General features: G+C 43.0%; 1 protein-coding gene across 1 annotated transcript; it reads left to right on the forward strand.

Moving 5' to 3' along the window:
* The first annotated feature begins 13,921 nt into the window (after positions 1 to 13,921).
* Positions 13,922 to 18,867, forward strand: GPR151 (G protein-coupled receptor 151). Its single transcript, XM_044277254.1, has 4 exons — positions 13,922 to 13,962; positions 16,576 to 16,635; positions 17,475 to 18,761; positions 18,849 to 18,867. Exons 1-4 carry the CDS (start codon positions 13,922 to 13,924, stop codon positions 18,865 to 18,867), a joined length of 1,407 nt encoding a protein of 468 aa, XP_044133189.1.
* The last annotated feature ends 6,990 nt before the right edge of the window (positions 18,868 to 25,857 follow it).

A 25,857-nucleotide genomic window follows, 5' to 3' on the forward strand; every position in this document is an offset into this window, starting at 1 on the left:
CGGATGACATCAGGAAGTTCCTTTAGCCCGGTAGGAAACTCCATCTACCCTGTTCTGAGTCCTGGGGCCACCCACCCCAGCAGCGCACATGGCAAAAATTGTCTGCATTGCTGGGGTAAGCTGCCCTAGAATTCAGAACAGGCAGTTTAATGAAGACCAGGACACAGCTGCAAGAGTGAGCTTGCACAGTGGGCCCCCCAGGAAGCAGGGGGCCCCGGCACTTGTCCAGGTGTTCCGGGTGCTGATGCCGGCCTTGAATACTGCAAAAGCAACCAAAGAGTTTTTTAAGGGAAATTAGTGGAATGTTATGCAATGGCCAAGTCAATCACCTGACCTGAATCTGATTGAGCATGCATTTCACTTGCTGAAGACAAAACTGAAGGGAAAATGCCCCAAGAACAAGCAGGAACTGAAGACAGTTGCAGTAGATGCCTGGCAGAGCATCACCAGGGATGAAACCCAGTGTCTGGTGATGTCTATGCGTTCCAGATTTCAGGCTGTAATTGACTGCAAAGGATTTGCAACCAAGTATTAAAAAGCGAAAGTAGTTTTTTTGCTATCTCTCTGATAGGTTTGTTTTGTGACAGCTCTTTGGATCTCATCTTGAGAGTTGACAGCAACATATTCCAAATGCAAATAGCACACTTCACATTAACTCTGGACCTTTTATCTGCTCATTGTAATTGGGATAATGAGGGAATAACACACACCTGGCCATTGAACAGCTGAGAAGCAAATTGTCCCTTTACTTTTGGTCCCTTAACAAGTAACTTGGTCCTCAACCTGCCTCTATCCTTTACTGTTCCCTCAGCCAGAGAAGTATTATATGCTGTGCGCTCAGCTCCACTATACAGCGAGGACAAGCTACTAGAGGTCAGTCAGCAGCTACTGCCCAGCCAATATCTGGAGGAGACATCTGCTGATTCCTTCGGTAGGCGGCCATGTAGTGATGAGGAGAGTGGCATGGGAGCTGGTGTTGCGAGCGGTCAGGCTCTGAGACCATTGAGGAGGACATCAGTGAAGTGCAGACAGTACTCGATGATGTAGCCGATCGCAATTAGGAGCTGGGTGACAAAGGGGATTCATCATCATCGGGAGAAGAGGGTGGCAACTTGCGCGTGAGGCAGTGGCGGAGCCAGCAAGTCGGTAGCGTGGCCGGGAGTCAGCAGGGTGGCAGCAATGGAAGGTTGGGAGCCCGCTTCGCAGGAGCCTACCTGCCCATAAAGTAGTGGTGCAGGGGTCCACGGAGGCAGCGGCGGTAGCAGTCAGTCAGTGCAGAGTGTTGGGGGTAAAATCACCTACTCGACTGTGTGACAGTTTTTTGTTAAGCAGCCGGAGGAGGTGAACCTGGCCATTTGCCGAATCTGTGGGCAGAAGGTGAAGCATGGCTAGGGTGCCAATGTTGGCACCACGGCCCTGCGTCAACATATGCAGCATCACCATAAAGTGGCATGAGAGAACTGTGGCTCTAATGTTGTGGTCGAGCCTGCCGCAGCAACTGCTACATCACCCAGTGGCACGCACCCGATTTCAGGCAGTCAAGGCTCCACTACCACAGCCGAAGGGAGCTGTCTGTCCTTCCCATCATCTACCGGTCCTGATGCTCCTGCTCCTCACCCTCCTACTCCTCGTCAATCATTCTGTCAGTAATCGATCACCGAAGCTATTTCCAAGAGACAACAGTATGCGTACACTCATCCAACGGCGCAGAAGCTGAACGTGCTCCTGGCCAAGTTGCTGGTGCTGCAGTACCTCTCTTTCCAAATGGTGGACTCTGCACCTTTCAGAGAACTGATGGTTTGTGCCCAGCCAAGGTGGAGAGTTCCAAACCATAATTTATTTGCCAAATAGGCAGTACCAGCCCTGCACAAATATGTAGAACAGAAGGTGGGCCAGTCCATGAGCCTGTCGGTGTCTGACAAAGTGCACGGCAGCTCCGACATGTTGAGCTGTAACTACGGTCATGGACAATATACGTCCTTTTCGACCCACTGGGTAAATGTGGTTCCTGCCCAGCCAAACCAGCAACTTGGCCAGGTGGCACCTCTTTCGCCTCCACGTTCTCATGCCGTTGGTCCTGCGACAATGTCTGCCTCTGCCTCATCCTCCACCGCGTCCTCAGCCTCCACTGCAGGGACAATTTACAGTGCTCCTCCAGCATACCATATGTGCAGGGCATGGCTGTGTTACACTGTTTTACTCCTTGTTTGCCTGGGCGAAATGAGTCACACAGGGGAGGAACTGCTCCATGTCTTTCATCAAGAAATCGAATCCTAGCTTTCTCCGCAACAACTCAAAATTGGAACCATGGTGACTGACAATGGGAAGAACATGGTGTCGGCGCTGCATCAAGGAGGGCTGAGCCATGTGCCCTGCATGGCGCAAGTGTTCAATCTGGTTGTCAAGCAGTTCCTGAAGTCTTCCACCCATCTGCAAGACATCCTAAAAATGGCCAGGAAACTTTTCATGCACTTCAGCCACTCGTACACTGCCAAGCACACCAGCCTTGAGCTGCAGCAGCAGAACGGCGCACCCCAACATAGGCTGATATGCAACATTTCCACCCTCTATATGTTGGATCGACTATACGAATAGAGAAAGGCCATAAACGATTTCTTGATGATCCAAGTGGACAGGAGTACTCCCCTGTGTAACTTCGATGTCAGCCAGTGCAGCTCATGCGTGACACCTGCAGTTTGCTCAGGCCCTTTGAGGATGCCATGTTATTTATCAGTCGCCAGGACTACAGGATGAGCAACGTTATTCTACTGCTTCATATCCTGGAATAGATGCTGTTAAATCTGGCTGGTCAGGGGACTGGAGACGTGGCGCTTACATCTCACGGCCACATGAGCCCTGTGGGGGCTGAACTTGAGGAGGAGGACGACATTGGAGCACAAGCAATGTGTAGCGAAAGGGGTTATTTTTCTACACAGGTGACAGGAGAGGAGGATCAGGAGCAGCCGGAGGAGCAAGAGGGAGATGAAGAAGACGAGGCAGATGATCCAGGCACACCATGGCAGTATGCAGTGGAGATGGAGGCAGGGAGTCCCTCCAAGTCACTTGCACAAATTGCCCTCTGCATGCTCACTTGCTTGTGTAGTGACAGCCAAATTGTCACCATTCAGCAGAGGGATGACTTCTGGCTCTCCACCTTGTTGGACACTAGCTACCGGTCCAAAATGGGGGCCTTTTTTTACACCCTGCTGCTGCTAACTCAACACTATGTTACCTTGCCAGTCTGTGGCCTCCTCATGCTGCTGCTGCTGCCACCTCCATGCTATGTCACCTGGCCAGTCTGTGGCCTCCACATGCTGCTGCTGCCACCTACACACTCTGTCATTGTGCCACTCTGTGGCCTCCTCATGCTGCTGCTGCCACCTCCACACTATGTCACCTTGCCATTCTGTGGCCTCCTCATGCTGCTGCTGCCACCTCCACACTATGTCACTGGGCCACTCTGTGGTCTTCTCATGCTGCTGCTACCTCAACACAATGTCATTGGGCCACTCTGTGGACTCCTCAAGCTGTTCTACCACCCTCCTCATTCCATGACTGGGTCACTATTTTGCCTTTTTGGCCTGGTTGAGATAATTATTTATTTGACCCTTCTTCTGATCTGTTAGAAGGAAGGAAAAATGAGACGCACAACGGATCCTGTCTGTGTAGCAGCTGTAAGGCCTGTATGGTCCCATCAGAATTGGCTTACTGTATGAATTGGTAGCCTAAAGCAGGAGTGGGTACAAAACACAGAAGACATGCAAATATTCCATTCATGTGTCATCTCTGTTTTGGATCCACTCATGTTTTTTTGGCTTTAGCAATAGTTATGGATTACTGACCAAATGCTGACAGGGTGAAAGCGGATTTTCAGCTGACTGGATCCGTTTTTTGGGGGGTTATTGTTCTGACGGATCAGAGAAAGGGCAAACTAATCAGTGACGTCAACACAAACTTACTGCTGACACCCTCTCCACTCTGTCAGGGGGGCTCTACTTGTATAAGTGTTTAATAGAACAGGTTCTGTAGACATCTAGGTGGAATCAGCTGATGCTACAGTAGGATATTGGGCCTCTGTACTGTTCTTTATACCTGGCTCTAACATCAACCTGTAAGGCTGAGTTCACTTGAGTTATTTGGTCAGTTTTGGCCCCGTAACTGCCAAAATAAGCGAAGTGTGCAGTTATTCTAAGAGTGACAACTGTCATGTGCGTGTCATACTGACTCACAGTATTGTTTCACTACCACAGAAGACTCCCTATGCGTATTACTGCAAGGCACAGTGTTCTACACCACTATACAGGCTCTCTGCAGCCAGGAAATAGCTGGGGGGGGGGTTCTAATCTTTTCGGGGAAAAAAAGAGAAATTCGCTCATCTCTAGTTATAATAATGTCCCAAAACCTTAGTAATATGAGCCAAGTCATCTATGAAATGACACACGACTAAACACCATCTGGGAAATGCCACAAGAAAAAAACAAGATAACCATATTATACTGACAGTGGTGCTTGAAAGTTTATGAACCCCTCAGAATTTTCTAAATTTCTGACCAGGGGCATAACTATAATTCATAGGGTTCCATAGCAGAATAAGATGGGGTCCTTCCACCTAATGCAATAAAAAATTAAAACAGCAGCTTATGTCTGTGGTAACGGAATCCATAACGAAATTCTGATATAACCTGAACCCAAACCTTATACACCGAACTTGAAAACAGAAGTTCACTCAACGCTAATAGTAATATTTAAAGGAATGTATAATAGCACTATATATCAGAAAATCCATATTATAGCAAAAGGCTGCTACAGTATATTGTTTCCTACAATGTTCAAGCACTTCATAGGGCACGCTTAGCCTCTGGGCCCCATAGCAAGAGTTATGGCTATAGTTGTACCCATGTTTCAGACTCAAAACAATATAGATTTTTAAATTAAGTCCTAAACGTAGATAACAAAATCAATCAAATAAGTCAACAAAATTGGCTTGGTCATTTTTTTTATTAAAGAAAAAGGATGGAATATCTTATGTCTGTGAGTGGCAAAATTATGTAATAATAATAATAATAATAATAAAATGTATTTATATAGCGCCACAATATTCCACCGCACTTTGCTTTCAGTATCTCCTGTAGAAATAACTGCAACTAAATGTTTCTGGCAATTGTTGATTAGTTTTGCACAGCGGCTTGGAGAAATTTTTGTCCATTCCTCTCTATTGAATTAAAGTCAGGACTTTGACTAGGTCATTCCAAAACTTTAGTCCATACACAGATGACCGAGTTCAGGACAAGAAACCCACTCTGCCACATGCAGCGAGTTTCTTGCACTGAACTCGCTTGTCTGTTTCTGACCTTATTCTTCTTTTACCATTCTTTGGTAGAACAACTTGTGTGCTTAGGGTCGTTGTCTTGCTGCATGACTCACATTCTCTAGAGATTCAGCTACTGGACAGATGTTCTGTCATTCTTTTTTAAAATTTGCTGGCATAACTCAGAATTCATTGTTCCATCAATGATGACAAGCCATCCTGATTGCAAACTATGATACTGCCACCATGTTTCACAGATGGGATTTGTTTTTTATCCTATAATCAGTGTTTTCCTTTCAAACATAATGCTTCTCATTTTGACCAAAAAGTAATATTTTGGTCTCATCTGTCCACAAAACATTGTTCCAATAATCTTCTAGTTTGTCCAAGTGATCTTTATTAAATTGAAGATGGACATCAATGTTCTTTTTTGACAGCAGTGGCTTTTTCCTTGCAACCCTACCACGCAGTACATTGTTCTTCAGTGTCCACTTGATGTGGACTCATGAGCATCAACATTAGCTAATGTCTGAAATTCCTTAATGTTTAGTTGCTTATAGGTTACCTTGGGTTCCCTTGTGACCTTGCAGACTATTACATACCTTTTTCTTTAGGAGGGTAATTGTGTGCTTGAATTTCCCCCATCTCTACACAATCTGTCTGACTGTGGATTTTGAAGTCCAAACTATTGAGATGGTATTGTAACCATTTTCAGCCTGATGAGCATCAACAACAATTCTTCTGAGGTCCTCAGATATCTCCTCTGTTTGTGCCATGATACACTTCCACAAAAATGTGTTGTGAAGATCAGACTTTGATAAATCTCTGTTCTTTAAATAAAACAGGCCACCCACCCACACCGGATTGTCATTGTTCCATTACACACATGTACAAGGCGAAGTATTTAAGGGTGGTATCATGCTGACACTATGTAAAGCAACAGTAGAGAGAAGGCATTCGCTATACTCAATTTCACTCGACTGCACATATGTAAAGGGAAAAGAAATGACACCGTCCTGGAATACGGATTTTACATAACTGTATCACCAAAGGGATTAACTCTGAATCGCCGTTGGCGATTATACCTGCCTTACATACTTAGGCATACTAACTGTATCACTAAAATAAAGCATTAAAGGCGGGTTTACACGGACCGATGGAGCAGCCAATTGTCGGGAAGGGTTTACACGGGCCGATGGAGCGGCCAATTGTTGGGAAGGAAGCGTTCCTTCCAGACAGTCAGCTGCTCACTTAGTGAAAGAGACTGCTGCATTTACATGCAACGATCTCCTTCACACTATGAGGACAAGGGATCGCTATTGCAATCCCTCGTCCCCACACAGAATAATTGTTTCTGGGCAGCAGATCAATATTTAGACAGCTCGATCTGGTGCCCAGAATTGGTTCAGTTATTGGCTTGTCTAAATCTACCTTAACTCTGAATGTGGGTGCACTAGAACGTGAAGTACAGAGTGATTACACTCAACCTGCAATCTCCCTACTGTCTCCCTACACTCTCCCTCTATGATCTCAGTGGTACCACTGAGGAAGGGATGCTACACAGTCCCGAAACGCGTTTGGTACCACCGCCCCCCTAATCTTGATTAAGGAGGACTTCGAATTACAGAAATTGGATTTTATATTTTCTTTTACACCACAGCATCGCTACGTGAATATTTAAGGAAATAACACAGGGTCACCACCAACTATAAGTCGTAAGCTGTGAAAGATTGAACCGCCCTCCCATGTGAGGATGTCATCAGTCTCAATTCTAACCGACATCGATACATGTCTGCAGGTCAGCGTGTGATGCGAATTAGTGTGGTATAATCGAAGGGTGAAATCGCGGACACGTAAGTGTATTTATTACCATTACAAAACTAGTGTCTCAGGACTAACGGCATACATATGGCATATCAATACCCCTGTAAGATCGCTGTTGTTGGACTTGAATTTGGACACAATTTTTTTGGGCCTGTGTAGTGGGACGCCGCACACGTGATATGAGTTTGGTTCTCAAATCATAAGAAGAGAGACTATTTGGAATATTTTTGCTCAGGACGATTTTTTTAACGATATTTTATGCATTTTATGGTATGTTATGGCTGTTTCTTGTTTATTGCACATTAAATTATATTGTTTGGTTCCAAGTATAATTGAGTGCCCAAAAATGAGAGAAAAGAAGAAATGAATCGCAAATCCACTGCTAATGCTATGATCTCATCCCTGCGTTCCTGCAGGAGACAGCACTAAATAGCGCATGTGTAAAGGCAATAAGCCCACTCACCACGCCAAGGTTGCCTCTATGAGTGGGTCCTAACCTAAAATTGGCGCGGCGCTACAGCACAGTGGCCCCCATGCAGCACCGCACCATGTGAACAGTTGTCAAAGCTCACCTGCTCACCTGGAGGTGGTACACATGCGCTATTTAGTGCTGTTTCCTGCAGATTTGCAGGAATGAGATCATAGCATTAGCAGTGGATGTGCGATCCATTTCCTTTTTTGCTCCAATTGTTCATTACATAGAGTTTCTGTCCCTGGATCAGCACTCCTTCCACTAGCCAGGTGATTTTAATTAGCCTAGTATTCTGTAGTAGGGGTTAAATTAGCCTATCATGCTCTCAGTTGGAGTTCCTGTGAGCTTCAGAGCAGGTGAGCTTTGACAACTGTTCACATGGTGCGGTGCTGCACGGGGGTCACTATGCTGTTTTTCTGGCTGGTTGGTGGGGCCCAGAGCTAGGTATGGCGGCAGCAGGGGTGCTGTTTGGCCACTGGGTCCCGCCGCCGGCCGGGATGGCGCCACAGCGCTGGTGGTCGCCGTGCCAAATTTAGGTTAGGACCCACTCATAGAGGCAACCTTGGCATGGTGAGTGGGCTTATTGCCTTTTGATCAAAATGTACACTAATGCCTCATTTAGCATGTAGCTTGGATGTGGTACACATGCGCTATTCAGTGCTGTCTCCTGCAGGAACGCAGGGATGAGATCATAGCATTTGCAGTGGATGTGCGATCCATTTCCTTTTGTTCATCATAATTGAGTGCCCAGCTTTCTGAATACTATTATTGTTTTTCAGTATAGCGGGTGAGTCTATATCAGCTGTAAGCACCATTGCTCTATGGTCTGACACTTTTGTGTAGCCTCACTAAACTTTATATACTGTACAATGCTGGAGAATGGACTGGTGTATATACTGTACACTGGCGGAGAATGGACTTGTGTATATACTGTATACTGCCTAAGAATAGACCGGTGTATATACTGTACACTGCTGGGGAATGGACCGGCGTATATACTGTACACTGCTGGACAATGGACCGGTGTATATACTGTATACTGCCTGAGAATAGACCGGTGTATATACTGTACACTGCTGGGGAATTGACCGGCGTATATACTGTACACTGCTGGACAATGGATGGTGTATATACTGTATACTGCCTGAGAATAGAGAGAATGGACTGGCGTATATACTGTACACTTTAAATACTGTACAATGCTGGAGAATGAACTGGTGTATATACTGTATACTGCCTGAGAATAGACCGGTGTATATACTGTACACTGCTGGGGAATGGACCAGCGTATATACTGTACACTGCTGGAGAATGGACTGGTGTGTATACTGCCTGAGAATAGACCGGTGTATATACTGTACACTGCTGGGGAATGGACCGGCGTATATACTGTACACTGCTGGAGAATGGACTGGTGTATGTACTGCATACTGCCTGAGAATAGAGAGAATGGACTGGCGTATATACTATACAATGCTGGAGAATGAACTGGTGTATATACTGTATACTGCCTGAGAATAGACCGGTGTATATACTGTACACTGCTGGGGAATGGACTGGTGTATAAACTGTATACAGCCTGTTAATAGACCTGTGTATATACTGTATACTGCTGGAGAATGGACCGCTTATCGTTATACGCCAAAATGTGAGACTTTTGTATGCCGCTTTCACCTCTCAAACCTAAAGTGGGAGGAGTTTATTGGAAGGGGTTACAGCTATGCTTTATTATAACTTGTAATAGTGCAAATCTACGCCAACTCATAGCTGCCATTGCTTTGTAATTAGTTGCGTAGACCACTGAAAGAGACATCTAATTTATTAGGAGGTGTATGCCTCTTAATCATCCACATGGTGTTTTGTAGGGTTCTTTTTTGCAGTGTGGATAAGCATTGGACATACTGAACTCTGACAAGTTTGGGATTGGACTGGTGGACACATGCATCCTTTCTATGGACTGTATTTTGTATGTACAAGGGTTGAAAACAGCATCGCTCCCCCTTCTCCTATTATTGCTCAAGACATGCCATAAATACCGTTATTTTATATTTATGCTTGCTTTTAAATCTCCCTGCATTGAAGTGTTACATGCACCCCTGTATGATTTGTCAGGTTTATTGTGCTATGTAGTGTGTTTTTAAGCTGCTGTGAGACACCAACAAGGTGACTTCATATGATATGTAATAAAATATATATCATATAAAATAAGAATTGTGGGTAAAAGCCCCTGTTGTTGTTGTTGTTGTAGCCATAGTAGAATGTAAATAGGTAGCCTCTTGAGAAACGGGTCAGAGTTCCCTCCCAAGTCGTGGGTAGCATTCAACATGGTCCATGTACCTCTGCTGTTGTGTGCCACTGAGGAAAAGCAATAGCTGAATCCTTATGGACTTGAAATGGAATATGCACCAGGGGGTGAATATATTATAAGGTTTGTAATGCAAATTTAAATTAACAAGAAGCTTGTTGGATGACTATTTGAAGTCCTTGCCTTTTTTGTATGGGCTGAGGGAGGGATAGTGGATCCCTATACGTGTGGACTTCTATTCATGGAGCATTTGATTTTGGTGTACGGACTACAGCAGGGCACCTGCTGCTGGCTGGGTACATAGGTCCTAAACCCTCAGAGCATTATACTGTATACGTGGCGTGCAGTGGGCTTCGGCTGCCCACTGGGAATATTCTTGGTGGGGCTCTATGGCCAGTCCACCAGTGTCCATAGGTAAGTGCTGCTCTACATAACTCCTGCCATAGTCATCATCTTAAGTTTACTGGCTGCATTGCCGGTGATCTAACTGCATCATTTATTGCGCTTATGCAATTTTATCTAAAGCCTTCAATTAGTTGCAGTTTTGAGCAATTTACAGCATAATTCAAGTGAAAGGCGCATTAAAAGCTCCATCCACCACATGTACTGGAAAATTTTCACACAAATATCAGAGCATGCTGAAGATTTTTTAATCCAAATTCTTGTGTGGAAAAGTTATGTATTTTTTACTTTGGATGTCAAGCTTTGCAGTAGGAAGAAAATGGCAGAGTTTGCAGCCAAATCCATGACCAGTGAATTCATCATGGATTTGGTGCAGATTCCACACCAAATCCAAGGCAGAAATTATCGTCCATGTCCAAGTGCCCAGGATCCTGAAAGAGTGAAACTCTTAGGCCTCTTTCACACGAGAGTATCCGGATAAGGTCCGGATGCGTTGCGGCAAACCCGCGCGAGTAGGTACCCAATTGCAGTCAGTTTTGACTGCGATTGCGTTCCGTTGTTCAGTTTTTATCGCGCGGGTGCAATGTGTTTTGCACGCGCGTGATAAAAAACTTACTGTGGTACCCAGACCCGAACTTCTTCACAGAAGTTCAGGTTTGGGTTCAAGGTTGTGTAGATTGTATTATTTTCCCTTATAACATGGTTATAAGGGAACATAATAGCATTCTGAATACAGAATGCATAGTCAAATAGCGCTGGAGGGGTTAAAAAAAATTTATAATAATTTAACTAACCTTAATCCACTTGTTCGCGCAGCCGGCATCTCTTCTGTCTTCTTCTTTGAGGAATAGGACCTTTGATGACGTCACTGCATTCATCACATGATCCATCACCATAGTAAAATATCATGTGATGGACCATGTGATGATCGCAGTGACGTCATCAAAGGTCCTATTCCTGTTGTGTTGGGAGAGTTATATTTAATGCTTCTGATTTGGTATAATTAATTTTGAAGTTGGCTAAGGCTCCGAAGATTTAGAATATGTTCATAAGCACTGGGAAAGCTTGAGTGGGGTTTGTGAGCATTAATAGCAAATCATCTGCAAAGGCAGCACACTTATGTTCCTCCCTCCCAATTGTCAGACCTCTTATAGATCGATTGTCCCTAATGTCTTGTAGTAAGGTTTCCATGATAATAATAAAAAGTGCCATTGTTTATGTCAAAGATTTCTGAAAGCGTGCCATTGACGCGGACTCTGGCACTAGGATTATAATACAAAGACATTATTGCTCGGATGAAGGAGTCTGGGATCCCAAATCTATGTAATGTGCATTGCATAAACAACTAATTGACCCTATCAAACGCTTTCTCCGTGTCTGTGCCGAGAAGAATAACGCTGGGTTCACACCTGAGCGTTTTACAGCGCGTTCCTATGCGCTGTAAAACGCACAACAGGCAAGAACCAATGATTCCCTATGGGAATGGTTCTCACCTGGGCGTTTTACAGCGCGTACGATCGCGCTGTAAAACGCCCGACGCTCAAACAAGTACAGGAGCTTTTTTTGGCGCGTTTGACGCGCGTTTGGGCCATAGACTCTTTGGACAACACTGCTGTCAATCACCCAAACGCGCGTTCACTATTAAAAAAAACGCGCATAAAAACGCGCGACAAAAACGCGCATAGAAACGCGCGTTTGAGAAACGCCTAGGTGTGAACCCAGCGTTAGGGGGAGGTTTTTTGTCAGTAGCTGCTTTAATTGCGCCACGAGCATTGAAGTTCCCCTCCCTTCCTGCTACAAAGCCTGCTTGGTCTGGTTGTATTTTCTTGGGGATAATCCTGTTTAGCCTAGTCGCTAATAGTTTGGCCTAGATCTTCACATCCAAGTTTAAGAGAGATATAGGCCTGTAATTACCAGAGACCCCCGCATCGTTGCCCTCTTTAGGCAATATTGTTATTGTTGCCTCTAAAGCTTGCTTCAGTATATGTTCTCCTTCCATTAAAGCTTAGGACCAGGTTGTGATATGTGGGAGAAGAGTTGGTAAAAGTTTTTTTTATAATATCCTGCAGGTAACACATCAGGGCCAGGGGTCTTGCCAACAGGCATGGAAGTGATGATTTTAGATATTTCTTCTGGCGAGATTGGAGAGAAGAACTTTCCTCATCTGTAATGGTTGGTAAATTTTGATCTTTCAGGAAGCAGTAAATGCGGGAATGATCTGCTGTTAGTAGTGCATGAGGCTGAATGTTATATAACTGGTGGTAAAAGTGGTTAAATTCCTTAGCAATATGTCTGGTTTCAGTTGTTATAGAACCTGAGTGGGTTTTGATACTTATTATAAATTGGGCTTCTTTTTTTTTTTTTTTCCTAAATGGGTCATCAATTTATTCCCCTTATCCCCGTGAGCATGATATTTAAACCTCACATACTGATGCGCTTTAGCACACCTGAAATTAAGTAGTTCTTTTAACCTTTGTTGTAGGACTAGTAATTCTTCCATTTTTTTCCCCACTTTGGATTGTTTTTGGATGGTTTCTAAAGATGCTATTTGGGACTAATGAGTTCAATAGTTTCTGTCTCTCCCTCTTGACTTTAGTGGCTTAGGCTATAAATTCTCCCCTGATGAATGCCTTATGTGCTTCCCAGACTATGGTCTGGGCGGTGTCTGAAGGGTTATTATCCTGAAAATAGTGAGTTAGCTTGTTATGGATGTTGATCAGAGCCTCATCGGAGTCTAGTAGAGTCACATTAAGTCACCAGATCCATTCTCTGGCAGGGATGGAAGAAAAGGAAAGGGTAGTGGAGATAGGGGCATGGTCCGAAACTGTCATATGACCTATATTGGAGCTTAGGAGCATATCCAACTGGTTCTCTGGAATAAATATATAGTCCAGCCTTTGGAATGTATGGTGTACTTGAGAGTAGAAAGTCCCTAGTGGTTGCATTCAGAGCCCTCTAAGAGGGTCTCCCTGAGGACTTTTTGGATACCTCCGACAGTCTTTTGTGAGGCGGCTGAGGTTCCCATAGAAGTGTCCACAGTCGGATTTAAGGAGATATTTATGTCTCCTCCCACTATCCTGATACCCTCAGCAAAGGCTTGAAACTTAGAAAATGTGTATTTAATCCACTTGTGTTGTTTCCTATTGAGGGCATATAGACTGGCCAGCGAAACCAAGACGTGGCCAATTTTCCCCTTTACAAAGATAAAGCGTCCTTCTGGGTCTGCCTGAGTCCGTACAGGTTCAAAGGGAACTTTCCTAGCAATGGCTATGCTAACTCCCCTCGCAGCCGTCCTATAGGTTGAATGGAACCATGTGTGAGGTAGATTGGGGATTCTATTGGTTTTGAGATGAGTCTCATGTAGGAAGCAAATATCTGTTTTGCACTTCCTCAGGAGAGTGATTACCTGTGACCTTTTTTGCGGTGTGTTGAATCCTCTGACATTGAAAGATGTAGTGGTTATGGTTGCCATGGTGAAGGGAGGTTTTGAAGAGCGTATCCACTGAGATGGGTGATCCCGGGAGCGACCTGAGTAATATCGTGAAATACAATCAACATAATTAAACTCCTGAACAAAAGAACTGGGTTCAGTCTAATTACAATAGTAATCATGGCCATCAATATAGTTGTCCATGAGACACAACATGAATGGTGAGACGAGAGATGGATTTCTCTGTCTCCTGCTAGAATGTGTGTGTGCGGGGGCAGAGGATGGTTAATGTGCATCCTAATCTGGCACCGCAGACCCACGCCCCTTACTAAGTAACAATGAACCATTAAAAAGCTAAATTCTCACTGCCTCACAGTAGGTCTGGCGCACTTGAGAAAATACACCGTGTGTGCTCCTATTAAAGCATATATTATGTCATAGGAATAAGCAAAGTAAGCTAGTGAAACAGTAAGAACCCCAGGTTTACTAAGAGTACTTATATACGTCTTGAGTGTTAGAGCTTGCCATCCGCAGCAGTGCGGCCCCCACCTGTTGTAGAGAGGCCATTATCTAAGTGCCCTCCTGGAGACTCTACACCACCACAGGCGGCAAACCCATATAGAGATACGTAAGAAGGACAGGTATAATGATACTGATACTTGGTGCCTTAAGGTATAGTAAATAAGGTAGAGTAACAAGCCTGTCACTGCTATCTAAAAAATATGAAGTCAGTTCTTGATCTTCCTGACAGCTGTTCGCTTGTGCTTGGAGACCACCGACCACGGATCCATCCTAGGCAGAGGAGGTAGCTTCATGGCGATGCTATCTAAAGGTAGCCACGAGTCCATCTGCAGAGGTTCAATTCCCAGATGTGACCACACTGCAGGCAGGTCCAACGGCATATGGATGGTGCAGCATTTCCCCTCTGTGGTAAAATTTAGGCCGAAGGGATAGAGCCAATGATAGATTATTTTGTGGCTCCGTAGGTAATCTGTAAGTGGCTTTAAAGAATATGTACAGCGTTGAGGGAGCTATAGTCTGGTATAGCTGTATAGGAACGCCCTAGTGCATCAAGTCTTTCTGGCCCCTTGCGGCTTGTAGTAGGGCTGTGTTTTGCAGAAACTAAGAAGGCTGCAAACTACATCGCGTGGCTGGTCCCCCTTAGCAGGAGGTGGTTGTAGGGATCTGTGAGTCCGTTCAATGGTTATTGATTGTACCCTCTCTTCTCCCAAAAGAACTGTGAAAATTTGTAAAGCTGCAGCAGGCAGTGCATTTGGTTCTATTGATTCCGGTAGGCCCTTAAACCGGATATGTTTCCTCCTGCTCCGGTTTTCCTGGTCTGGTCCTGAATCTACATGCACTTTGAGATGGCTGAGCTGTGATCTAAGAGTAGGCCCTGATTAGCCTCCAGGGATTCCACCCGGTGGCCTAGTGATGGCATATCGTGTCGCATTTCTCTCAGTTCCTGTAGCAAGGGAGCTAGTGCTTGGGTGAGAGAGTCTTTAAGAAATTGTTAGACAATTATTCTCTTCTACCTAAGACTGTCCCTTACCCTTTGTGCAGCACCTGCTCCGGCATCCTCATCCTACTGCGAATCAGGCATAGAGGATCTCGGCGCCATCTTGTCCAGGCGCACTGCGGAGCGCACAAGCTTCTTCTTTACGAGGTGATCCATGTCTGCTTGCCCCTTTTTGTATCTGGGGGGACATAGGAGGTTCCCTGGGTCTGTCCTTCCCAATCTTGTCCATTTTGGTTGAGAATCAGGCGTCTTAATAACTATGAGCGCGGGTCTGTGAAGTGGGAGCTCTTTCTCAGACCTCCATTGCGCTAAGCGGTCAGGCTCCGCCAAATTTTTTAATATTTTAATTAATATTCTACCATTTTCAAACCAGCACCTGGATCGGAATTATTTTGTAATTGCATGTAGTTAGACATTTTGTATAGCCATTGAATTATTTAAAAAAGTATGTGTATAGCGCCATCTGCTCTTTCTTCTTTTTCTTATTTCTTTGTCCGACTCACTGAGAAAGCTGCACATGCTCAGTTTCATCCTTCAACTGACTCCTGAGCTGTGATAAGGAGGGAGCTCCAGCAGAAGACATGACTCCTGAGCTGTAATAGGGAAAGAGCTGCAGAAGAATGGAGATGCCCCCTGAGCTGCAGCAGTAAACACACTCCCCATGAGCTGCCAACTTGATATAAATCTAGCAGAGCAATGAATGGGGAGATCTCTGGATCCATGTGAGGTACAGGTCTGGTTCTAACTTTGGTGGAAAGAGCTTGTCATGTACTATATGATGTCTGATTTTCATTTTTTACATTAATCATGGGATAGCCCCTTCAATGTATTATGAAAGAATTAAAGCTGGCTAGCAGAAAGAGTGTGCTGTTGGCCATTTCCGATTCTCAAATGGTAGTCAGTAGAAATATTATAATATAATTTATGGCCGACTTTTAATTATAGTGTATGGGCAGTTTAAAAGGGGTTTCCAACTTAATGTGAAAAAAAGAAAAAGGATCCTATACTTGCCCGTTAATCCCCCACCACTCTGCTCCTCTTCTGCTGTATTTATTTACACAGTTGCAGCAGTAACAGATATATTCAGTATATTCTCCACGTGACCACGGAAGCCAATCACTGGTCTCAGTGGTCTTCTGTTATGTACCACCAGTGATTAGCTAAAAGTCTGACATTTTAAGTTCAGCCATTGATGGCTATTTTGGAAAAATGCCATCTGAGGTAAAAATTATAAAACATGCCAGAAACAAAAATGAAATATATGTAGAGATCATATTATTAGCTACCAATAACCATTTGGCCACTGTCTTTTCAGCAACCAAAAACGTCTGGAAAAATGTTTAGAAAAATCTGACCGTGTGAATTCAGCCATACTGTAAGATACTCCTACGTTTACTGCCTTGTTGAGAAAATCATTCAGACATTGCTCAGTTTCCAACTTTCCAGTATAAGCCTGTCTGTCTCATATCCCTTGGATAAATGTCACACCATATCCTTTGTCTATATGTGTATTACTTGTTTCTCATATCATGCAATTTTGTGCACATCTGCTTTCCTGCTTAAGAGTCATAGAAAGAATTCTGCTAATGCTATTTACGAAGAATTTTAGTTTGTTGATTTAATGTACCATACAGTGACACTTGCATTTGTAACTTATGTATGTATGAAACAAATTGAAAAAGCTAATCTATATGTATTGCTATGGAACATTCAAAATCTATTTAGTATTATTTTCCTAATAAGAGAGTCCATTAGCTCATCTCTGTAATGTGCCTCACAAAAACTGATTCATCAAGCTTAATAAAAACAGATGAAAAATGTTCTGAAACATCACACAAAAGTAAAAGCATGGAGAGGGTTGTCTATTCACTAAATCACATAAAATAATAAATAAATAATTAAAGAACCTTTCTGACTTTTAGATGTGGTAGAGCTTCATTTTAAAGGTTTGATAGAGGCATAAATAAGTAGACTTGTCTTTGCATGATGTCTAATACTGTTATGAATAATTGAGAAGGAAATATAATAAATGGGTTGACTAATAAGATGATTCTATTTGCTAATATGATGCATCCAATGTGATTTGGCTTATTGCTGTCAATCATGGCTGCAGCCTGTATATAAGAGGAGGAGGTGCACAACAGACTCTTAAATGCATGTGCTGCAGCATCAGTTATAGGCAAGGGGATCCTGAAGCTGCTTCATTCTGCACAGATCTCTACAGGACATGGAGACCAACTTCAGCACTATGAACAGCTTCCTTTCAAAGCAGACTCTGTATGCATTTGGATTTCAGCCTTTGGACCTTGGAGAATGGACTTTTGTCATACCTACCATACTGGTGTTGATCTGTTTACTAGGACTTGCTGGTAACCTGTGTGTGATCTCCATCTTTCTTTACAATTCCAGAAAAGCCAAACCTTCTTTGATCCACTCTCTGATCCTGAATATCAGCATCTCAGATCTCATGTTGTTGATGTTCTCTGTGCCCTTCAGGGCAGCAGTCTACTCAAGGTCTACTTTAACAGTGGGTTGGTTTATGTGCAGAACTGCAGACTGGTTCATACATGTCTGCATGTCAGTTAAGAGCTTCACCACTGCTATAGTTGCAAGATCCTGTTTTATATATGCCAGCAATCCAGCCAAGCAAGTAACAATTCCACAAATAACCATCTGTGCTGTTATGACATCTACTTGGGTCGTAGCTTCAGTTTTGCCATTACCCGAGTGCTTCTTTACAGATGCAAAGCAAAATGACAGCTCCGTGATTTGCTTAATAAACATACCATCTCAGTCTCAAAAGATGATGGACATTTTCGTCGAGCTTTATCCACTCTTTGTATACTTCATCCCTTTCACTAGTGCATTTTTCTACTTTTGGAGAGCATATGGCCAGTGCCAACGTAGAGGAACTAAAACTCAGAATTTAAGAAATCAAATGAGGTCCAGGAGGCTCACAATTATGTTGCTAAGTGTTACTGTTACATTTTGCATTATGTGGCTTCCAGAATGGATATCATGGTTCTGGTTTTGGCATCAACCACTAAGGGGTCCTCCTCATGCATTCAGGACATTAGCTCAAGTCTTAATGCTTTCTCTGTCTTGTATAAATCCATTCATCTTTCTGGTCATGTTGGAGGAATTTAAAGAAGGCTTCAAAGACATTTGTAGCAGTTTCACCTCCAAAAAATCTTTGGTTGTAAAAGATAAAGATGAGAATGATGTTAAAGATAAAGGCACACTGACTCCAGAGATTCAACCAGACTCAACTTCTTCCCAAGATCTTGTTCTTGAGCATCCTACCACTAATGGCTCTGTGGAGCCGTCTTGTTCTCAACAAAAACTTGGAAGGCAAGATAGTAAGGAAATCCCTGTTTTACCAGATGTGGAGCAGTTCTGGAATGAGAGGGAAGCCAATCTATCTGATGAGAACAATGACCCCATCCCATGGGAGCATGAAGATAAAGATACAGTTGGGTCTGAGAAGTTTAGCACAAAAATGTAAGAAACGATATATACTGTACAGTCCAGCCTCTCCAGTGTGCTCTTATATGCTGTATTAAAGTTTAATTGTGAATTTGTCTACAGATGTGCTCAAGTGATATGATTATCCATAGTTTATGGCGGACTTGTGACCGAAAGAATTTGGTTTGGAAAGTATTGAGACATAACATTTAACTCTGATACTTGTAAAGATAATCACTAATAATATACAGTTATAATAAAACATGTTGCCAAAAAGCTCTAAAAAGCCTTAAACTATTCACCTTCCCATGTGTAATACAGAGGCATAGAAGACATTTAGTTCATTTTTGGTTTGTACAATGTATTTATCTTCCTACCTAAATGTATCTGAAAGGGTTAAAACCGTGCACACCATCTATGCTTACTCAAGGAAGACTCATTAAGAACCAAATTACCCTCTACCAATAACCAGTCTTCTGTATACTATAGATTTTCAATTATGATGATTTTTTAACCTGATTTTGAAGACAGAAGAATAGAGAATTTTGGATGAACATATCACTCTATATCATTCTTCTCTTATTAACGGCATGGAGTAAACAATCCTGTTACAGATATAAACAAAGCATCAGGTACATAATGAAATGTATTTGTTTTAGGTGCTTTAGGATTATGTTTCTTAAGAAAAGTTTTTCAGAACATACCATTCATTTACCCTAAGGCTAGAATCACACATCCAGTTTTTTATTTTTTTATTTAGCTAAAGCCAGAAGTGGATTCAATAGCTATGGGAAATATAAAGAAGGAACTTATGCTTCCTGCTTGATCCACATCAAGCTTTGCCTAAAAAAAAAACTGCATCAAAAACTGTGTGTACTTCCAGCCTTAGGGTACATGAATTCAGAATGTTCTGTCAGTAGCATTGTTCTCTCAATGTTCACTACCAGGCCGACAAAGATTTTGTATATTCACATTCTTATAGGTACATCCTCATAATTTATGTACAGAAGAAGGTGAAGCAGGTATAGTTGCATTCAAAGAACATAGGAAAACATTAATAACAGAGGCTTGAAACTGATGTCATTCCCTCACTACTCTGAAAAGAATGCAAGAACTTGTGCTATAGACTTAAATGCTGAAGCAGTGGTGGTATTTTTTCGGTTACACAGTTGCAGCAAACCTTTGTGTTAAGTGTCAAGCTAACCTCATTAATGCATAGAAACGAATTCTTACTGTGAACCTTTTGGATAAATTTAGCTTAATTATTTTCTAATGCTGTTGCATACACACTTGATGACGCCATGTTGGCATATTCCAGGGGTACTCAACAGGGGGGGGGATACGTATGAGCAGGGGGGGAATAACTATGTGTGGGAGGGACACAAAAGGGGCATAACGGTGCATGAGTGTTCACTTAAAGGCTATGTATACCTTCTGAGGCAATTTTTGTGTATGATTGAATTTTACAAATTTTTGGCAAAAAATCATATTTTCAATAGGCTTTTATTAAAAATATTGAGCCTTTTGTCACAAAGGGTTTAACTGTTTTTCTAACTGTGTGACTGGTACTTTTACTTTAGTCCACAGGAAAAAAAATTAAAAGAGAGCCCATCAGCTCCCCAACTGACGGAAAAGAGAGAAAATCCAGAAGCTGCTTCTAGAGCACCTCGGCTATTGACAGAAAAAAGGCTCCGTTTTTTTAAATAAAGACCAATTGAAAAAAACGAGTTTTATCTCAAAATGAGCACAATGCAATAAAAAAAATTGCCCCAAAAGTTGTAGGGCCTTTAAGAAAACATAACTTTGTGAGGGGGCCATCTACGGGGGAATAACTGTGTGTGTAGGCCACTAAAGGGGGCATCGAAGGGTGTGGGGGGGGGGGGGGGGTCACTAAAGGGGGCATAACTCTTAAGGTGGCATCACTGTGTGTGGAGAAATCTAAGGGGGCATTATAAGTTTGGAAGCCACTTAAGGAGACATCACTCTGTGAGGGGGCAATTACTTGGATATACTGTGTGAGGGTAAACTTAGAGGATCATCACTGTGTTGGGAACTCATTCTGTGTGAAGCACACTTAAAGGGGTTTTCCGAGATTTTTGTACTGATCACCTACCCTCTGGATAGGTAATCAGTATCTGAACAGTGGGGGACCATCGCCCTGGACCCCTGCTGATTAGCTGTTTGAGAAGCAAGTGGCACTCCTGTGAGCACATGAAACCACTTCAGTAAGGTGGAAAAGAAACAGAAGATGGTGCTATACAGATAGATTTCATTGAGTAAATCAGTTGTTGTATAAAAAATTTAATTACATGAATTACAAAAGAACTCAGATCCTGGTGTTGGTTTAAAAAAAAAGTAAAATATTTTTCATTGCACAACCCTTTTAAAGAACCAGGCAAAATCTTTTAGCACAGCACTCTTCCCTTATTACCTGGGCTGCTCATTTCCCAGTCTTTTCTTCTCTTAGACCATCCTTTTTTTAGAGCCATCCAGACCTATTCAGTATTACAAGGCCATCGCATAGCTGCCCAGTGTCAGAGTCAACCACAATCCTATTAGAGCTACAGATTCTGAATGTCTGCAGCCCACATCCCAGTAGTGGTCTACTTGGTAGCAGACTGCCTCACTTTAGTACTTATGACCAAGGTTAGTGATCTCTACATCCCTTGGCTCTCCAGTGAACATTTTGGTTGTTTTCTACAGTTCATCTTCAGGTACTCTCCTCCCTAGGATTTTCTGGCATCTTAAGGTAGACGGCGTCTTTTATCTAGACAATGTCCACAGGCATTGATTTCTAGGAAAGACCCACTCATGTTTTTTTTTCCTCTTCTGTTGAAACCACAGGCCTGAGATCTCATGAGTTTTTTTTACAGTAACTACCACAACTATGCTGTTGGCCACAAATCCTTATCCATCTTGCATTTACCATGGGAGCTAGGTCTTTGTACTGATGTGAGAAGCTATTCCCTTTTCCTGTCCAGTTTTTTTTCTCCATTGATTTTATCTAGGGTTTCTTAGTGAACTCTGATGCAGCAATCATTACTACCAAGGCAGGACCTGCTTTCTCCACTGAACATATAGTTTGCCATTCATGCCTCTAATGGGCTGTCTTGCAGTACCAGTGCAGGGGCTCTTGGCAATAAGAGGTCAGTGGCAAATGAGCTACTGGATGCCATGGTTGTCCTTTGAGATACAGCATTTGGTCTCACATGGCGATCTTGGAGTGCATCTATCTTGACTGTTCAGAACCTTCAATACGTGCGAGTGCTGTCCTCTGACATCTGTCAACACCAACAATGAACTATAGAAGCTTCTCGTTAAACTCTTTCCAAGATTTCATGTATGGACCATCCAGCTTCCCAAAGTCCCACTATGCAGGCCTTTTAAAAGAGAGTTCATTGCATGCCTTCATCTAGCAGGCATAGTGAACACTTCAACAGTCCTGCAAGAGAAGACAAAAAAGTGGTACCTTGGAACCAAACCCAAGCTCAGGAAATTGTTTTTTTACAGTAAAAAGGAATTTATAAAAAATTATTGCACGAAGTCTGGCGAGACTTCGTGAAGCAATAACTTTGGCTCAGCTGAGCCAATACATTCTAACACTGTACAGAGCTCCTGCTCCATACAGTATTAGAACAAAGTTTTATGCAAATCAATTTGGGCTGTTTCATCCGAAGTTTATTCGCTCATCCCTAGTTACAATATTTTCAATATACGTTGAGACAGAATATTAACTTGGCCTTGAACTGTGCCAGATTTATTATAGTGGCTGATGTGTGATAAATCCGTGGCATCTTTAAAGAGGACCTTTCATCGGTCCAAACATTGTGAACTCAGTATCATGACATATACAGCGGCGCCCAGGGATCTCACTGCACTTACTATTATCCCTGGGCGCTGCTCCGTGCTCCCGTTATGTCCTCCGGTATATTCGGGGACTTGGCTATAGTAGGCAGAGTCTGCCCTTGTTCTGCTGGGCGTCTCCTTCTCCTAGGCTGCAGCGCTGGCCAAATCGCATAGCAGAGCTCACAGCCTAGGAGAAAAAAACTTTACTTGGAGGACATAACGGGAGAACGGAGCGGCGCCCAGGGATAATAGTAAGTGCAGTGAGATCCCTGGGCGCCGCTGTATATATCATAATACTTAGTTCACAATGTTTGGACCGATGAAAGGTCCTCTTTAAACTGTCTAGTCCAGGGATCAACCTTCAGCACAACAGCTGCTGTGAAACTATAACTCCCAGCATGCACCTGGTTGTTCTAGTAACTCCCATAGAACGGCAGTTTCAGAACAGGCGGAGTGCTGAAGGTTGCTGATCCCTGATCCAGTCTTCATTTACACCATTATTTGACTTCATTCTACTGCAAAAAAATTTACCTAAATTTTGGCACACAGAGATGCATTTAAGCATTGCCCCCCTGACTGACAAGGTTTCAGTTTGCGCAAAAAGAACTGGTGCGTTTTCAATAGTAAATCTGCCCCAATGATCTTCCTAAGGCATTGTAAAATTCAATCAGGATCAACCGTACACTGGCATCTCTACATTACAGAGCATGTTCTGTATTGCTCTTTGCTTGTGCCAGGATGAACTGCTCCTTTGGACAGCAGGTGGAGATTGCTCCATTTTATTTTTCTGGTTATACAGTGAGGAACAATTTGCGGCTTTTTAAGCTTCTTGCCAATTTTCTGAAATGGTGAGAAAAGGGCAGGGCTTAGTATGGTGAGGCGGATTTACTATAATTTATGCCTGAAACTGGTGGAAGTGTGCACGTCATTTGCGCATGCGCAGTGGGTTAAGTGCTACGCCGAAAACCACCTGATGTACTGGAATCCATGCTGGCTGTGTCCACACATTTATGTTTTTGTCTGTTTTTTATTTAGCACATGTGCACCTTCTTATTTTAGGATTGGTAATTCGGAAACTTTATTAATTTTAGAGACACCTATATGAATTTTGTCACAATATCAGGATCATGAGAATTATTGAGTATCTACAATCATGTACATTAATAGACCACTGAATTTTTGCATTTTCAGCATGTATTTGCACATTTTGTGTATAATCATGTTAATTAAGGAGTTATATTGGGAACCCTATTTATATGCACAGAGCACCTATGTATAATGTCATTGCTTGAGAAATGTCCCTGTGAGACCAAAACATTGCTGTTTGGTGATTGAAATATACTTTTTTTGACTCACATTTGGGAAGTGCTGTGGAATTTTTTCTTCTTAAACTGGCATACGTTATGGCCGACTTCTACACCAGCCCTAGCTGGGGTAAACTTCAGTTTCTGGCATGGACTGCCAAAGATGTACCTGATGTAAGAGGCATCTCCCCCTTAAATTAGGCGCATCTCACTCCAGTGTAGAGTGATCAAGACTGGTGTATGGGAACACCAGTCTTGAGAAACGTCTCTCAGTGTACCATACATGGCCATTAAGAACCTTTAAACCTCAGCATAGAAAGTGATTTACAGAAATAAGCCATTACCAGACTCGCCTTGGGAGCTGCTTATCCACGTGAACAAGGAATTGGGGAATAACACACAAAATGAATGCTGCAAAATACAGGCAAATTCTGGGGAGAATCTGCAAAAGGACATGTCAGAAGATTTCTTTTCTGGCAAATCAATGACCCAATATATAAAGATACATTATTTAATGAATCATTTGTAGATGTCCAGAGTGGGCCTGATCATTAAAGGAGTTATGCCATGATTAAATGAAAATATAGAACATGACAATATCTTTCTAACAAAGATAGAACCAGCCCAATACCACATGGATCAAGAAATCTCTCTTTACTGCTTCAATTGCGCTGTTAGATTCATTTCAGTCCAGCAGCTCAGGGGATGTCCCCTTTCTGCTGCAGCTCTCTTCCTATAACTGTCACAGCTTGTACAAGAAGATCTGAAAGATGGAACCGAGTATGTGCGACTACCTAGGTAAGTGGATATGCACATTACTATACAACCTCTTTAGGGTGGCTGCACATCTGTTTCTGGTGCGGATTTTCTGCAGATCTCACCCTTCCATGAAAAATGCAACTAATGCTACAGGCTTCAAAATCTCCACAGCAGGTCAATTTTTCGTTCCTAAGAAAAAAAAAAAAAAAAAAAAGTGTACATGAGATTTGTCTAATCTCATGTACTTTGCTGGTACTGTATGATGCTGCGATTTTTCTGCATGAAAATTTGCACGGGACAACATGTAATCCAAATCGCGTACAGCCACCCCTAAGCTTCTTTCCACCTGGAAACTTATGGACATGTTGTTCACCTATTCACAGAGGTTTGGCAGCCTTGGAAAGAACTGTCAACTGTATTTGCTTCAAAGTTATAACAGGTGCCTCCTCTAAGATAAGTATAGAGCCAGGGAGGCTGTACTGTGATCTCTCTCATAACTTTAAAGAGGTTCTCCGGCCTTCTTCATACTGATGACCTATCCTCAGGATAGCCCATCAATATCAGATCTGCGGGAAGGGGAAGGGGGGGCGACATCCAGCACCCCTGCCAATCAGCTGTATGAGGAGACGGCACGTGCACACAGCACCTGCCGTCTCCCTTCTTGCTCACCACTGTATGGGACAGCAGCACTGAACAGAAAAAGGGAAGGGAGACGGCACATGCGCACAGTGCCTGCCGTCTCCTCATACAGCTGATCGGCGGGGTAGATGCGTGTTGCTGACCCGCCCCCGATCTGATATTAATGACCTATCCTGAGGATTGGTCATCAATATGAAAGAGCCCAGAGAACCCCTTTAAGACAGAAACGTTTCATCGTCACCAGTAACTATAAAAGGAGTATGTGCGCCATTTGCTTGAGAGACTAAAGCTTGTAATTACATTCAGCAAGCTCTTGGCCCTGTATTTGTGACACAGACAAATTGCAGACAGCTGCAATGCCACAGGCCCGAAGAGCAGGATGTGATATACCTAGTTACTGAAGGAGCAGAGAGAAAAAAACAAAACAAAAAAAAACAAAAACAAAAGAAAAACGCTATATAAGTGACACCTTTGTGATCCATAAACAAATTTCATGTAACTAACCTGGGTGGCTTTCTTCTGATTTTACTCTGACATGAAGTGGGCACATAAAACACCACTTCTCTGTAACAACAATTCTGGAG

Source organism: Bufo gargarizans, chromosome 2, assembly GCF_014858855.1.
Source record: "Bufo gargarizans isolate SCDJY-AF-19 chromosome 2, ASM1485885v1, whole genome shotgun sequence".
Classification (NCBI taxonomy): domain Eukaryota; kingdom Metazoa; phylum Chordata; class Amphibia; order Anura; family Bufonidae; genus Bufo; species Bufo gargarizans.